General features: G+C 41.5%; 1 protein-coding gene across 1 annotated transcript in view; it reads left to right on the forward strand.

Annotated features, from left to right (window-relative positions):
- The window catches only part of LOC106877042 (uncharacterized), a 92,654-nt gene extending 78,256 nt beyond the window's left edge, over positions 1–14,398 (forward strand). Inside the window, exon 8 of the mRNA XM_089347979.1 lies at positions 368–14,398. Coding sequence (XP_089204105.1) covers positions 368–14,193 — 13,826 coding nt within the window. The 3' untranslated portion in view covers positions 14,194–14,398. The remainder of the gene's footprint in view (positions 1–367) is intronic.
- Positions 14,399–16,227: the final 1,829 nt, after the last annotated feature.

Raw genomic sequence — 16,227 nt, forward strand, 5'->3', positions numbered from 1 at the left:
ATAGCATTAACTCTTTTATCATATTTCTGTTGAAATACATTGCCTGAAAATAATTAAAAAATGGAGTGAAATAACTTTATCCTTATTAAGCTGGTGTTTGGAACATATATTATCATGAATTTTGATGCAAGGTTGTAATTTAGATCACTTTAAAACAGCAAGCTTGTATTAAAGAACAAGAGTGATCTCAGGCAGGATGGTATGAAAGTAGTCCTTATAGCATTCATCAGCATAAGTTTATACTGAATATGTTTCTTTCGTAACTTTTGTAATGCTTCCAATTGTTATCTTTGTAGTCCATTATATTAGCATCACTCGTGTTTACTACCAAATCAATTATTTTTTTGTCCTCATTCTCTACTTCCAGATGCATCACAGCCTGCACCAGAGACGCTTATTCATTCTACCACAAAACAATCAGTGAAGATGCCAATTATATCCAGTATTACACCTGAACTTCAGAAAATATGCCGGCTGACTATGGATAACAACTCTTTGTCACCATCTCAGTGTTCAGCACTGGCAGTAACAACCCAGTCAGCATTATCAGTTAACAAGACAGCCACTTTGCCACAAGCTTCAGCCATCAATCCACCAGATCCGTCCACTGCAACATTTGACAAGACCTCTGTGTTGCCAACATCACAAAATCTTGAAATGCAGTTGTCTCCTGCTTCAGACAAACCGACGAGAGATTTATTTGCTCTAAATAATATACAGGTTCCAAATTATTTGTCATTACCTGCCTTAACATCATCACCTCCAACTTCTGCATTAAATATACAATCGTCTTCCATTTCAAAACTTCAACCAAGGTTCTGTCCTAGTTCAGAAGCTTCTGTTTTAATGTCTTCATCTAAATCTGATGTATCATCGTCACCTTTAACTTCTTCTGTTACTGACACTTCTGAAGTAGCTAACACATTGCTACCTCAGTCAGTCACTCCAAACCAAACCTATTCTTCTAAGCAAACTGTTGTCTCTAAAGCTATTTCTCCAGTATCATCTACTCATTTAACTCCATCTTCTTCTCACTCTGTTCCTTTTAGCTCTGACACACAAACTTCACTACCCAGTACATTAGGATCTAGTACCTCACAAACTACTCCTCACTCTCTAAATAGTCCCCAGGTTTGCACTGCTACTTCAAGCAAATACACTCTCCCTCATCTAGATATATCGCTTGCACCAGTAAAACACCAAACTCCCATTTCTTCATTAGATCCCAAGATTTTGGTCCCGTGTTTATCTACAAATATTATTACTCCAACTCTTACTGAAACATCAACCAATATCTCCTCATCAAACCCAAAGGTTTCAGTATCAACTTTATCTCCAAATACCAAACTTGTTTCTTCTACTCCAATTCCACTTGGTCCAGACTCATCAAAAAGTACCCCACTACTAGTTTCTAATTCATCATCAGACACAATGTCTGAAGTACCTAGTGTCAGGGTTATTCCATCTGCCACTAAAATTCCAGAACTTAGCTCATCACCTAATACTAAGGCTCCAGTATCCAACTCCTCAACATTCACTTCCTCTTCTGCTACTGATACTTCAACTCTTACCTCTTCCTCTACTATGATCCCATCATCTCTAGCGGCCAGCTCCTCATCTACTACCAGTACTCTAATACCAAGTTCATTACATATTAATGATAATAGGGCATCTGACATCCTCCCTGTTATCAAGACTTCAGTTTCCAGTTCTTTGTCTTCTACTGAAACTGCAGTTGCCAACACTTCTATTTCTGGTTCCTTGCCTGCCACTGACACTCCAAAATCGTGTTCGTCATCTGAAACCTCATCTTCTAGTTCATTTCATAAGCAAAATTTTGATGCTCAGAATAGCTCCCTAGGACTCAAAACCATACTGCAAACTGATAGTTTATCTCATTCTCTCGCTCCTGCAAAGATATTACCTGCTGTTTCTGAAAACAATTTGATGGTTTCTCGTTCAGTTACTCCCACTATCTCAACTAATTTTTCTCCTCTTCTTAAGAACTCAACTAATAATTCTGCTGCCAGTTCTCTGTCAGTTATCAATAATCACTTGGCTGATTCTTCTGGTACATCATCCCTTGTTCCCATTGTTTTGGTTAGTCCTGTTTCTGCATCAAGTTCTAACACCAAAGCATCCAGTGGTAGTTTTGTACAACCCCCAACTCCTAGTCCTTCAGATCTCAACATTTCCACATCTAATTCTTCAAGTTCCAATGTCAACATTATGAGTAAGTCACCTCCAACTTCCAGTCCTACTGTGACTGAAAAGACTCCAGTTACCATCTGTGTTCCAACTGAAAGAGATCCCCAACCTATCTCTACTTCTGTATCACCCATTTTTACTTCTCCTACTGCTCCTTTGAAGATATCTACTCCTATTCCCAGCTCCACTTTTACATTGAATTCTTCTGATCTACAAACTACAAAAAGAAGTACATCTGATACCAAGACATTAGTTACTGACTTGTCTTCATCTTCATGTACACCCAATGTATCTGAATCATTGCCATTAACCTCTGGTATTACTGCTTCTAGTTCATTGTCAACATCTAAGACTTCAATTCCCAGTTCATCTGATCCACAACTTTTGTCACCTGGACTAAAAACTATTAGTTCAAGTGCTGATACAAAGCCACTAGCACTTAATGATCCTAATTCTATGAAATCAAGCACAAGTGGTAGTTTCACAACCTCATCAGACAGCAAATCTCTTGGCACCAAAACCTCAGCTCCTGACTTGACTGATAGTCCTAAAATCTTGGCTTCCAGCTCTATCAATAGCCCCAAGATCTTGGTGCCCATTTCTTCTGATGGTCCCGAGATGTTGGCTTCTAGCTCTTCTGATAACTGTAAGACCTTAGCACCCACCTTCGCTGATACCTCTATCACAACAGCTTCCAGCTCTACTCATAATCCTAGAACTTCAACTGATTGTCCAAAAACAGATAATTCTAAGATGCTACCTACCAGTTTGACTACTAATACCACTTCTACTTTACCTAAAGCACTTGACTCAGTTTCTTCTGTCACCAAACTGTCTTGTACAGTTTCATCCTCCACTCCCAACTCAGTAAAATCTACCATTCTCAAAACACTGCCACCTAACAGCACATCTATTAAAACAAAATCACTTGATACCTCTGGACCTCAGAAACCAATGACTTCCAGTGACTCATTCTCTATGACAACACCAGTCATATCAGTTTCTGTGACACCAACACCCAGCTCTACAGATCCCCCTAAGCCTACTTATTCTCCTTGCACATCATCTCCTACTTCTACAGCTAACCCTCAAACTCTGGATCTCAGCTGTACATCTGTTCCCTCTAACTCTACATCATCCCCCAAGGCACCAGCTTCTCACTCTACATTTGTCTCCAAAGCTCCAGTACCTAGTTCTACATCTTCCCCTAACATACCAGTCTCCAGCTCTACATCTGTCCCCAAAACTCAATCACTCACCTCAACAGCTGTCTCTAAAACACCAGCCCCCATTTCTACCATTTCCTCCAAAACTCCAGCACCTAGTTCTACTACTACCCCCAGGACACCTGACTCTAGTTCCACATCTGTCCCCAAAATGTTAGCACCTGGTTCTACAACTCCCCTCAACACACCCATCCCTAAAACTCCAACACTCAGTTCTACACCTATCTCCAAAACAACAACACTCACTCCTACAGCCACCTCTAATTCATCTGCTCCTAACTCTGTTGCTTCTCCAGCACCCAGTGTTAAAGCCACATCTACAGCACCAACCCCCAACTCTGCATCTCTCCCAAAAATTACAGCACCTAGCACTACCGCTTCTCCCAGCTCTACATCTACCCCCAATTCTACAGTTATCCCTAAGATACCAACCACCAGCTCTATATCTCTCTCAAAAATTTCAGCAACTATTACTACCGCTACCCCAAACTCTTCACCTGTTCTCAAAACTCCAGTACCCTGTTCTACAGCTACTCCTAAGACGCCAGTTCCTAGTTCTACATCTGTTCCTAAAATCCCAACAAGCATCTCTGCAGTTGCCTCCAAGACACCAGCCCCCACCACATCTTCCTTGAAGACATCACACACAGTCACTACATCTTCCTCTAAGGCAGCAGCACCCACAGTGACAACTGTCCCTAAAACATCAACAACTACAAAAATATCTACAATCAAAACTCAAGTGTCTTTCTCCAAGACACCAGCCTCCACTACTGTAGATCCCCCAAAGACACCAGCCTCCACCATAACAGATGTCCCGAAAACACCAGCCTCCACCACTATAGATGCTGCAAAGACACCATCCTCCACCACAACAGATGTCCTAAAGACACCAGTCTCTACTGCAGATGTCCCAAAGACACCAGCCTCCACCACCATAGATGTCCCAAAAACACCAGCTTCCACTACTACAGATGCCTCAAAGACAGCAGCCTCTACCACAACAGACACCCCAAGAATGCTAACACCCACAACTTCATCTGCTCTCAAAACAACAGTGCTCACCTCTACATCTTCCTCCAAGTCTTTAACTCTTAACTCTACATCTAACACTTCAGAAACTACCACTACAACTCTTTCTATGATTCCACTACCCAGTTCAAACTCTCAACACAGTACTCCAACATCAATTTCTACTTGTATTCAAAAGAATTTAGCATCTAGCTCTACATCTTCCCCACAGGTCCCTTCACATAGCACTAATTCTACCCACAAGGCTTCACCAGCCAGTATTGTTTCTACAACAAAGACCTTGGCTGCCAATACTGCATCTGCACTCCAGATCAAACCAATAGCACCCACTTCTACAACTACCCCCAAGCCACCAGCAGCCACCTCTACAACTACCCCCAAGCCACCAGCAGCCATCTCTACAACTACCCCCAAGCCACCAGCAGCCACCTCTACAACTACCCCCAAGCCACCAGCAGCCACCTCTACAACTACCCCCAAGCCACCAGCAGCCACCTCTACAACTACCCCCAAACCACCAGCAGCCACCTCTACAACTACCCCCAAGCCACCAGCAGCCACCTCTACAACTACCCCCAAGACACCAGCAGCTGCCTCTACAACTACCCCCAAGACACCAGCGCCCCCTTCTACAACTACTTCCAAAACATCAACACCCATTTCTACAGCTACTTCCAAGACATCAGGATCTATCTCTACCACTACCCCCAAGACACCAGCACCCACTTCTACATCTACCCCCAAAACACCAGCATTCACCTCTACAACTACCCCCAAAACACCAGCACCCACTTCTACAACTAATCCTAAGACACCAGCAACTACTTCTACTATTACAAACAAAACACCAGTAATCACTTCTACATCTTCCCCCAACACATCAGCATCCATTTCTACAGCTGCACCCAAGACAGCCATCCCAAGCATTACAGCTGTCTCTAAGACACCGGCAATCAGCTCTACAATTGCTTCTAAGTTACCAGCACCCAGCCCTGCATCTGCCTCTAAAACACCAGTGCTCACCTCTACAATTATTCCGAAGTCACAAGCCCCTGTCTCTGCAGCTGCCTCTAAATCAGCAGCACCCAACTCAACCTCTTCCCCCAATACACCAGCACCCACCTCTACTTCTGCTCCAAAGACACCAGCACCCACTTCTACAACTACTCCCAATACACAGGCCTTCAGTTCTGTATCTTCCCCTAAGAGCCTGGCTCCCAGCTCTACCTCTTCTCCCAAGACTCAAGCACCAACTTCTACAACTACCCACAAGACACAAACACCTAGCTCTTCTTCAACCTTACAAACATCATCACCCAATTCATCTTCATCTACAACACCAACACCCATTTCTACAATACCAGCACCCACTTCTACAACTACCCACAACACATCATCACCAACTTCTACATGTACCCCCCACCTTCCATCACCAAACTCACCACCTACTCCTAGCACACCATCACCTAGCTCTTCAACTCTCAAAACCTCAACACCCAGCTCTTCTTCGGCCCCCAAGACACCAGCATTCAGTTCTACAGATACCCCCAAAATACTAGCATCCAACTCTACAGCTAAATCCATATCACCAACCACTACAGCTGTTTCTAGGGCCCCAGCTCTCAGCTCAACATCTGCTCCCAAGACACCAGAACCCACCTCTTCAGCTATCACCAAGGCACCAGCCCCCAGTTCCACCTCTACCAAGGCACCAGCCCCCAGTTCCACCTCTACCAAGGCACCAGCCCCCAGTTCCACCTCTTCCAAGGCACCAGCCCCCAGTTCCACCTCTTCCAAGGCACCAGCCCCCAGTTCCACCTCTACCAAGACACCAGCCCCCAGTTCCACCTCTACCAAGGCACCAGCCCCCAGTTCCACCTCGTCCAAGGCACCAGCCCCCAGTTCCACCTCGTCCAAGGCACCAGCCCCCAGTTCCACCTCTACCAAGGCACCAGCCCCCAGTTCCACATCTAGCAAGACACCAACCCCCAGTTCCACATCTAGCAAGACACCTACCCCCAGTTCCACATCTGCCAAGACACCAGTCCCCAGTTCTACATCTACCAAGATGCCAGCCCCTAGTTCCACATCTACCATCAAGACACCGGCACTCAGATCTACAGCTGCCCCCAAGACACTAACTCCCAGTTCTACAGCAACTCTCAAGACACCAGCCCCCAGTTCTACAACTATTCCCAAGGCACCAACCCCCAGTTCTACAACTACTCCCAAGGCACCAACCCCCAGTTCTACAACTGCTCCCAAGGCACCTGCTCCCAGTTCTACAACTGCTCCCAAGGCACCTGCCCCCAGTTCTACAACTGCTCCCAAGGCACCTGCCCCCAGTTCTACAACTGCTCCCAAGGCACCTACCCCCAGTTCTACAACTGCTCCCAAGCCACCAGCACCCAGTTCTACAACTACTCTCAAGGCACCAGCCCCCAGTTCTACATCTAGCACCAAAACACCAGCCCCCAATTCTGCAACTACTCCCAAGACACCAGCCCCCAGTTCCACATCTAACATGAAAACATCAACCCCAAATTCTACATCTACTCCCAAGGCACCAACTACTACCACTATTTCTACCAAAACACCAACTCCCAGTTCAACATCTACCACCAAAACACCAACTCCCAGTTCTGCAACCACTCCCAAAGTTCCAGCACGTAGTTCTACTACTACTACTAGCAAAACACCAACCCCCAGTTCTACATCTAGTACCAAAACACCAGTAAGTATTACAACAACCCCCAAGACGCCAGCACCCAAGATAGCTACAGTCACCTCTACAACAACTTCTAAAGCTTCATCACTTAGCTGTACCTCTTCTCCTGCAGTACCCAGTTCTACTTCAACCTCCAACACACTCCTATCCAAGTCTCCCCTCAAATCTACTGTGGCCCTTTCCAATACTACATCCAAATCTCTGGCACCCAGCTCTGCCTCTCCTTCCTCTACCACTATTACTGTTGCATCCAAGACAACAGTGCCTACTTCTACCACTGCTTCTAAGACAACAGTTTCTACTTCTACCACAACTCCTAAGACTATAGTTCCCATTTCTACCACTACTTCTAAGATCATAACTCCTATTTCTACCACTACTTCTAAAACTACAACTCCTACCACTACTTCTAAGACTACAGCTTCTACCTCTATCACTACTTCTACCATTGCTTCTCCTTCCTCTGCTATTGAATCGAAAACAACAGTGCCTACTTCTAAGGCTACAGCTCCTATTTCTACTATTGCTTCCAAGACTACAACTACTACCACCACTGCTAAGACAACACCTCCTACTTCTACCGTCACTGCTAAGACTACAGCTCCTACTTCTACGACTACTTCTAAGACAACACCTGCTACTTCTACCGCTGCTTCTAAGACAACAACTCCTACTTCTACCACTGCTTCTAAGACAACAACTCCTATTTCTACCACTGCTTCTAAGCCAACACCACCTACTTCTACCACTGCTTCTAAGACAACAGCTCCTACTTCTACCACTGCTTCTAAGACAACACCCCCTACTTCTACCACTGCTTCTAAGCCAACACCCCCTACTTCTACCACTGCTTCTAAGACAACACCCCCTACTTCTACCACTGCTTCTAAGACAACACCCCCTACTTCTACCATTGCTTCTAAGACAACACCCCCTACTTCTACCACTGCTTCTAAGACAACAGCTCCTACTTCTACCACTGCTTCTAAGACAGCACCCCCTACTTCTACCACTGCTTCTAAGACAACACCCCCTACTTCTACCACTGCTTCTAAGACAACAGCTCCTACTTCTACCACTGCTTCTAAGACAACACCCCCTGCTTCTAGCACTGCTTCTAAGACAACAACTCTTACTTCTACCATTGCTTCTAAGACAACACCCCCTACTTCTACCACTGCTTCTAAGACAACACCCCCTACTTCTACCACTGCTTCTAAGACAACACCCCCTACTTCTACCACTGCTTCTAAGACAACACCCCCTACTTCTACCACTGCTTCTAAGACAACACCCCCTACTTCTACCACTGCTTCTAAGACAACAGCTCCTACTTCTACCACTGCTTCTAAGACAACAACTCTTACTTCTACCATTGCTTCTAAGACAACAACCCCTACTTCTACCACTGCTTCTAAGACAACAGCTCCTACTTCTACCACTGCTTCTAAGACAACACCTCCTACTTCTACCACTGCTTCTAAGACTACAGCTTCTTCCTCTAGCACTGCAGCCAAGACTACCACTGCTCCCAATTGTAATACTGTACCAAAGACCTCAACATCCAGTTCTACCATTATCACTAAAACTTCAACACCTTCCTCTGTCTCTGCTCTTAAATCTCCAATGCCCAAAGTTGTTTTAACTGGTTCCAAACCAGCAATACCTAGCATCATTTCTGATCCCAAAACAACAGTTTCCAGTTCTAAATTTGATGTGAAAAGTTCAATGTTGAGCTCTACATCTGGCAGTGAAGCAGCAACGCTGAGCAGCACAAGCAGTGACAAGACACTTGAGCCTAATGTGACATCTGGTATCAAAAGAAAAGCTCCTAGCTCCATTTCTAATGTCAAGAGACCAGCACTTAGCTCTTCTAGTGTTGAAAAGAAGCCTGCGTCTAGCTCTACCTCTAAGATAGCTTCCAGTTTTATCAAAGATTCTGAGGCATCTCCCATATCAACTCCTGAGGTTACCCTAATTTCTGGTTCAAAATCTTCACCAGTTACTCCTACCTCTAGTCTGAATACTCCAGCTACCAATTCTACTAATGGCATTAAAATTCTACCTCGTAGTTCTGCTACTGGTGCTCTAGCTTCTAGTTCTGCTGTTGTGACTGACACTCCAGCTTCCAGTTCTATTGAAACTGACACTGCAGCTTCTAGTTCTGCTATTGATGCCCCAGCTTCCAGTTCTGCTACAGCTAGTGACACTCCAGTTTCTAGTTCCGCTACTGGTTTTGACACTCCTTCTCTTAGTTCTACAGTCAGTGTTGATACTACAGATGCAAATTCTACTTTGAGGAACAGCTTCCCAAGTGGTGAGAAAAGTTCTCGTGTCTCTTCTCTTCCATGTCAACCATCAACTGACAACTCTTCTCTGAACAAAAGTCCATCTTCAGGTAATTTTGGGCCAAGTTCCTCTTCAGTTCCCCCATCTGTCTCTGTTAGCATTTTTGATACCAAAATGCCTCACTCTTCTGTTTCATTAACTCCCATAACAAGCTCCTCCTCTAGTATCAACACCACACTTTCATCAGATATAATATCATCACCAAACTCTGTCTCTACAGAACTTGCATCATCCACCAGTTCAAAAATGTCTGCTGTTGTTGTCTCCTGTCAGAATACTTCATCCTCCTCCTCTTCAAATGTAAATTCTGAAATCTCTGACCCTAAATCTCCCTCTTCTACCTTCTCTTCTAACTCCATATCCCCAGCACCTATTTCATCATCTGTTCAGTCATCTTCAGAATTAGCTTCCTCATCAAATCAAGTTGTAATTGAGTCTGATTCACCTTCTCAATCTAAATTAGGTAATCACTCCTCCAAATGCACGTCTAGCTTACCTTCCATTAAGTCCCCAAGTAGGATGTCTCCTATAGAAACTAAGTCATTAACTTCATCTGCTCCCTCCTCTAGTGTTTCAACATCATCAGATTCTGTTACTTCATCTCATTGTGCCAAAGATTTAGTTCTTTCGTCTGAAGTTAAATCAGCCCCGTCACCAAATAACCCAACTTTAATGTCATCAACTTCTGTCACTACCAACGAACCAACCCCATCCTCTGTTCTTTCCAAAGAGTTTGTTCCATCTTCATCTGTTTCATCTGAGACAGCCCCATCTTCATCTGCTTATTCTAAGAAACCAAAAGCCACTCCAGTAGCAAGCTCTAAGACATCAGTTTCATCTTCTACTAAAAGAATACTACCATCATCTTCTAATAATATAACACAAACTCCCAGTTGTAGTCCTGTTGAGTCTTCAGACTCACTCCACTCTGCTAGTAAACCATCAAGGTCTTTGTCACCATCATTTGATGCCAAATCCCCTGTGCTTTCTTCTTTGTCTAGTGTCAAGTTGCCTGAGCCTTCATCATCATCATCATCATCTGGTGCTAAACCACCAGGTCCATCTTCATCATCATCATCATCGTCATCATCTGACACTGATTTGCTAGGACTTTCATCATCATCATCATCATCATCTGACAGCAAGCTTCCAACACTGTCATCATCTAATGACATTGTACCAACAACAGTATCACAATCAATTGAATGTAAACTTGATTCACCATCAGTGACACCAATATCTTCTACTTTCCCTCCATCTCCAACGCCTTGTTCATCTACAAATCACAGATCTCCTCCACACAGTCAAAAATTGCCATCTCCTTCATCATCAACTGACTTTTCAGATTCTAATGTAATTACCCCATCATCTAATAAATCTGATTTGCCAATTGTGGCATCATCAGCTTCTGAATCAGTGTCCCTATCAGCATCAATTGATGAAGACTTGATGATGTCTTCAGAACTGTCATCTAATTTAGTTGAATCAACTAGTAATCAGAACACTTCTTCACATCCTGTTGAACCCATTCACACTACATCTTCCTCTTCTCTAACAGAAGATGCCCATTTACATTCATCATTACCTTCTGAGTCCTCATGTTCTTCTCTAGAACATCCTGAGCAGTCATCAGCAACTCCTATTTCATCATCGGTACAAGACCCTATCAAGGTGCCTGTGTCAGCCTCCTCCTCCTCTTCATCATCATCATCATCATCTGCAGAAGTATCCAACTCTCAGTCATCAGCCCCAGTTTCCTGTGTCAAAGAGTCACCAAAATTAATTAACAGTGCTGCTGACTCTCTATCTCCTACTTTAGACACTGCTTCTCCTTCCAACATGGTACAACAGACATCTGTTGCTTCAACTCCTTGCCTGTCTAGCAAATTGCCTTCTAAGTTAAAATCTTGTTCATCAGCTGAATCCTCATCATCCTCCTCCTCCTCATCATCATCATCATTATCAACATCAGATTTAGTCATTTCTGTAAACAGTAGTTCTAACATTCCAGTTTCACACAAAGTTTGCAACTCTCCTAATGTGGATACAGGCCTTAAACCCTCCCTTTGTGAAGATGAACAAAATGCTTTGGAAAGTTTAGTGAACAGTAAAACTGAAAGTGATTTGACTAAGGAAATGACAGAGAATTTAGAACCTGAAAACACCAGTACTAGTCAGAAATCAGAAGAGGATGCACAACTACCTGGTACTTGTGTTGAGGAGAAACCTAGTGAAAATAATACTGAAATCAAAACAACTTCTGTGAGTTCTGACACTCTTGGAGCTGAACAATTGATTTCCAATACTAGAAGTTATGTGAATGAAGGCCAACCAGTTAGTTGCAGTGATGTTGCTAGCCAGCCATCAGATTTTAAATGCGAGTTGGCTAATTCTGATGACACTGAAGTTAGCAGGTTATTATGTGGTGGTAAAAAACCTGTTGGTGATGTGACAGATGCTCCTCAGAAGTCTTGTGACATTAAATGCGACTTGTCTGTAACAGATGACATTAAAACTGATGAGAATTTCAATTCACAGACTCTGTTTGAAGACACTGATCGACCAGTAATGGAATCTGATGTAAAAGAGGATAAAAATTTGGAAAGTGGAGAGAAAGAATGTGCCTCATCAGAGTCTCAAACTGAAATAAAAACTGAAAAATCTACTTCTATTAAGACTTACAGTTCATCCAAGGTTGATATTAAGACAGATTCAAAAGTGAAGTGTGAGGTAGAGGAGAAAAGTGAGGTTGAAATTTCTTACAATAGTCAGTCCAAATCAACTATTAAGGATGACAATTCTGACGTTTGCAAGAATGAGAAACAAGAGCAAGTAACCTGTGAGGAAGATGACTCGCAAAGTTTTAATAAAAGCAGTAAATGTGAAGAGCTAGCATTACAACTGCAGGAAAATAGTTGCCATTCAGAAGAATCGACAGACTCTGGCAGTCGAAGGCTACGTGGAAGACCCCGAAAGACCAGTACAGAGACTGTCTCAACTGAACAAATGAAAACTCAACTATTGAACCCTGGAAATATTATAAACTTACGCCTTCGCCGAGACCGTCCATCCGTAAAGAATGGGAAATGTAAACACTGTTGCTGCAAAAAACGCTGTCAGGTCAGCTGTGTTCAGAACAAGTGTATGGGTTGTATTTTAGATGGCAATTCAATATGTCGTTGTAGTTTAAAAGAAAGCTTGATGAAGAATATTCAAAGTATAGCTTTGTCAGTTAATACAATGTGCATGAATTGTCATGGAAAGAACAAAAGATCTGTTCGGGCTTGCAAGCGGAAACGCTCACCAAGTCCACAACCAAACAAACGACGTAGTGTTCTGCAAAGTCAAGTAAAACCCTCCACTACAACAAATCAAAAATCATCCAAAAATTCCTCAAAAGTATCTAGAACAAACTTCAAAACCAAACTGACTACAACTCCTCACAAAACAATTGCCAAATCACCCCACAAAAAATCCCTAACAAAAACCCCTTCTAAAAAAGTAATTGAAGTTGAATTGAAAAAAATATCTCGAGAACCTTCTAAGCAAAAGGAACCCAGATGTAAATTAAAGAAAAAGCTAAGTGTCAATCTTTTGAAAGAAAACCCTGTTGTCTCTCTGAAGCAAATGAGCTCATTAGAGTCTCTGTCGGTTAGCCAGACAAGTAAAAAGGAGGATAGCACAAAGCATGTATCGACAAGGCGTTCGCTGAGGAGTAGAAAGTCTCTTGATGAAAGTACACCAGTATTGCAACAGATGCGCCGATCAAAGTCGGAACAAAAGCTTGATTCGAATAATGACAGTGCATCAAAATACCAAATTGATTTGGCTCTTACAGACAATATGAATGATACAAAGATCAATTCTAAACTTTCACAAGACCATCTCAGGACAAATAGCAAAAGCAATGCAGCTCAGCCATGCTGTAGTACAGCAGATGATTGTTGTAGTACATGTGCTGACAACTTTAATAAAAAATTTGTAGATAATCGTGCTCTAAAAGAACTGCGGCAGCGTGTTAAACTTGGACCTTTTAAATGGGACTTGGAGGAATCAGATACTGGTGGACGAGCTCACACGAATGACGAATCTAATAAATCTAATAATGCAAATACTGTGTCAACTTGCAACACCAGTGTATCTAATACAAGCAGTAGTAGTAGCTCTTCTAAGGTATCAGAAAATACCTCACAAGTATCCCAGTTAACTCCCTCCTCTTCTGCATCATCATCAAGTAGTATGGATGATGAACTTGTGAAAACATCCATGACCCCACCAATCAGGACTTACTCTAGAACCCAGTCCCCAACTTCTCGGATCCGTGTTGGCCGAACATACAGTAAAGCATCTGACTATCAGGCCCTTCCCCCTGGGGTAATACCCATTGTAGACTGTCTGCGAGCATCATCACGCAGTTCAGCCAGTCACCTCTGTGACATGCCTCGTGTACATGTAGTACGAGTAGATAAAAAGGGCAACATGTTTGAAACTCGAGAACCTTACCCTCTGCCCAGAACACCTGTGGACACTGACATAAATCGTAGTGTACTTGATGAGGAAAAAGTTTCTGGCCAAAGGTGGAAACTGCAAAGAACTAAAATGAAAACAGATGGCTATCCATTTAGTTTTAAGAAAACACGAATTCAATAACTACAGTGCATTGATTAGGATATTCTTTAATTAACTACTTATTGTGATTTTACTATTTGTTTTTGTTTTTCTTTATATTCCCTTTTTTTTTTTTCTGTTACCCCTTTCATTTTACTTCAATTAAATATTTATATGGAAGAATTCACTTGCTAAAACGTTTTTAAAAAAAAATAAATAAGTTTTGAAATCTTGTTAAATTACTAAATTGCTTTTGATAGTTTAATTTGATGAGAGAAACTATCTGGGGATAATAGTCAGGCCATCTTTAATTTATTGTCAGTAAAGTTTGACTACCTTCTTTACTTGAAATACACTAATGATTGCCAACCACTCAGCTTTCTTCTTACTACTATTATTATTATTATTATTATTATTATTATTATATTTTTAAAGATGTATTTATCCCCCATTGCCTTTCAATAAATTATTCTGATTTTTGAGTGGGGAGTTTTTTGTTAGTCTAGAACAAGCATTTTAGTTGACAAGCAATAGACAAAATATCACCTCACCCTTGTGTAAATAAATGGAAAAAAAAATTGTAAACACTTGTCTGTTGACAGAAGTATCAGCTGCAAGTAATTTTGTCTGAAAAAGCAGATAAAGATACGTCTTTGTATATAGTTTTTTTTTTTCTTTTCTTTTTTTTTTTTTTTTTTTCTGGAACATAATCTGATCTTTGCTGCTGGTCTCACTGAGTTAATCTGTATGATCAATTGTATTGTGTATGTAAATATAACACACTCACCCTCTTGCTTTTTCTCTGGGCTAAAAAATTTTGTTTCTTTTGTTGCCCTCCTCATTTGTATAAGAAAGTCATCTATTCCTAGATTCACCTTCTCCGACATTTCATACAAATAATGATCATGCGTCAAATTTAATTTTAATAATTCTGATTGGAGTTTCAAAATTCATCCAAATAATGCTAGCATGGGTAGCTGGCTGTAGTTATTAATGATTTTAATAGTTCCAATAATATAATTAATATAAATAATAATAATAGTGATGTGGACAGCAGAATTGGTAGTATCTGATAAAATATCTTGCATTTTGTCATGTTCTGACTTCAAATCTTCCTCAGATCAACTTTGTTGTTTATCTTTTTGTCTAAGGTCAATTAAATAAGTATTGATTTATAAATAATGGTGTTGATGTAATTCTGCTAAGCATGGCCATATATACACACACACACACTCACATTCCATTGAGTGAAACTAGTAAAATAACGATAATGTTTCTAGCAGACACACAAGGCCTGAGATTTGTGGATGGAAATTAACTCTTTAGCATTCAGATTACTTTGTGAAATGTGATGCTTATTTATTGACATTGTTTTGAATCGATCATGCATTATCTCATAGCTTTGAGATTTTGATGATGATTGGTTATTTTAAAAATGACATTGTAGGGTAGGTGTGAGATGCCAGGTCTGGCTGATTTGAGGATAAATCAGGTAGAATATTAGGATCGGATATGGCTGGTTTAAATGCTAAAGGGTTAACCAATAACATCAACCTCAGCGCTTTGCTGGTACTCCATTTTATGCTAATAATTAGCGTTCAGATTAACTTGCCAAAAGTAATCCTTATTTATTCACATTAAAAAAAAATTATCTGATATTATTTTGTAGCTTCAAGATAGGAAAGATGTAATTGCTTATTTTTAGAATGACATTGCAGGGTAGGTGTGAGATGCTGGTTCTGGCCAGTTTGAGTATAAAATGTGTAGAATATCTGGGCCGGATACAGCCAGTTTAAACACTAAAGGGTTAAGCACGAGGTCATTGATTTTGAAGGGAAAAAGTTAGTCAACACCATATGTAACTGGTACTTTATTTTATTAACTCCTGAGAAATGAAAGGCAAAACTGACCTACATGAGATATGAGCTCAAAATGTAAAGAGTTGGAACAAATACCATATGGTATTTCTCCTACACTCTAACAAGTCTACCAGCTCATCACCGTAATAATTATAATAATATTGATTACATACAGAGAAACACTTCCTCAGATGAAAACTTCAGATTGTAATGTGTT

The sequence above is a fragment of the Octopus bimaculoides genome, chromosome 2 (genome assembly GCF_046866305.1).
Source record: "Octopus bimaculoides isolate indiv1 chromosome 2, ASM4686630v1, whole genome shotgun sequence".
Lineage (NCBI taxonomy): Eukaryota > Metazoa > Mollusca > Cephalopoda > Octopoda > Octopodidae > Octopus > Octopus bimaculoides.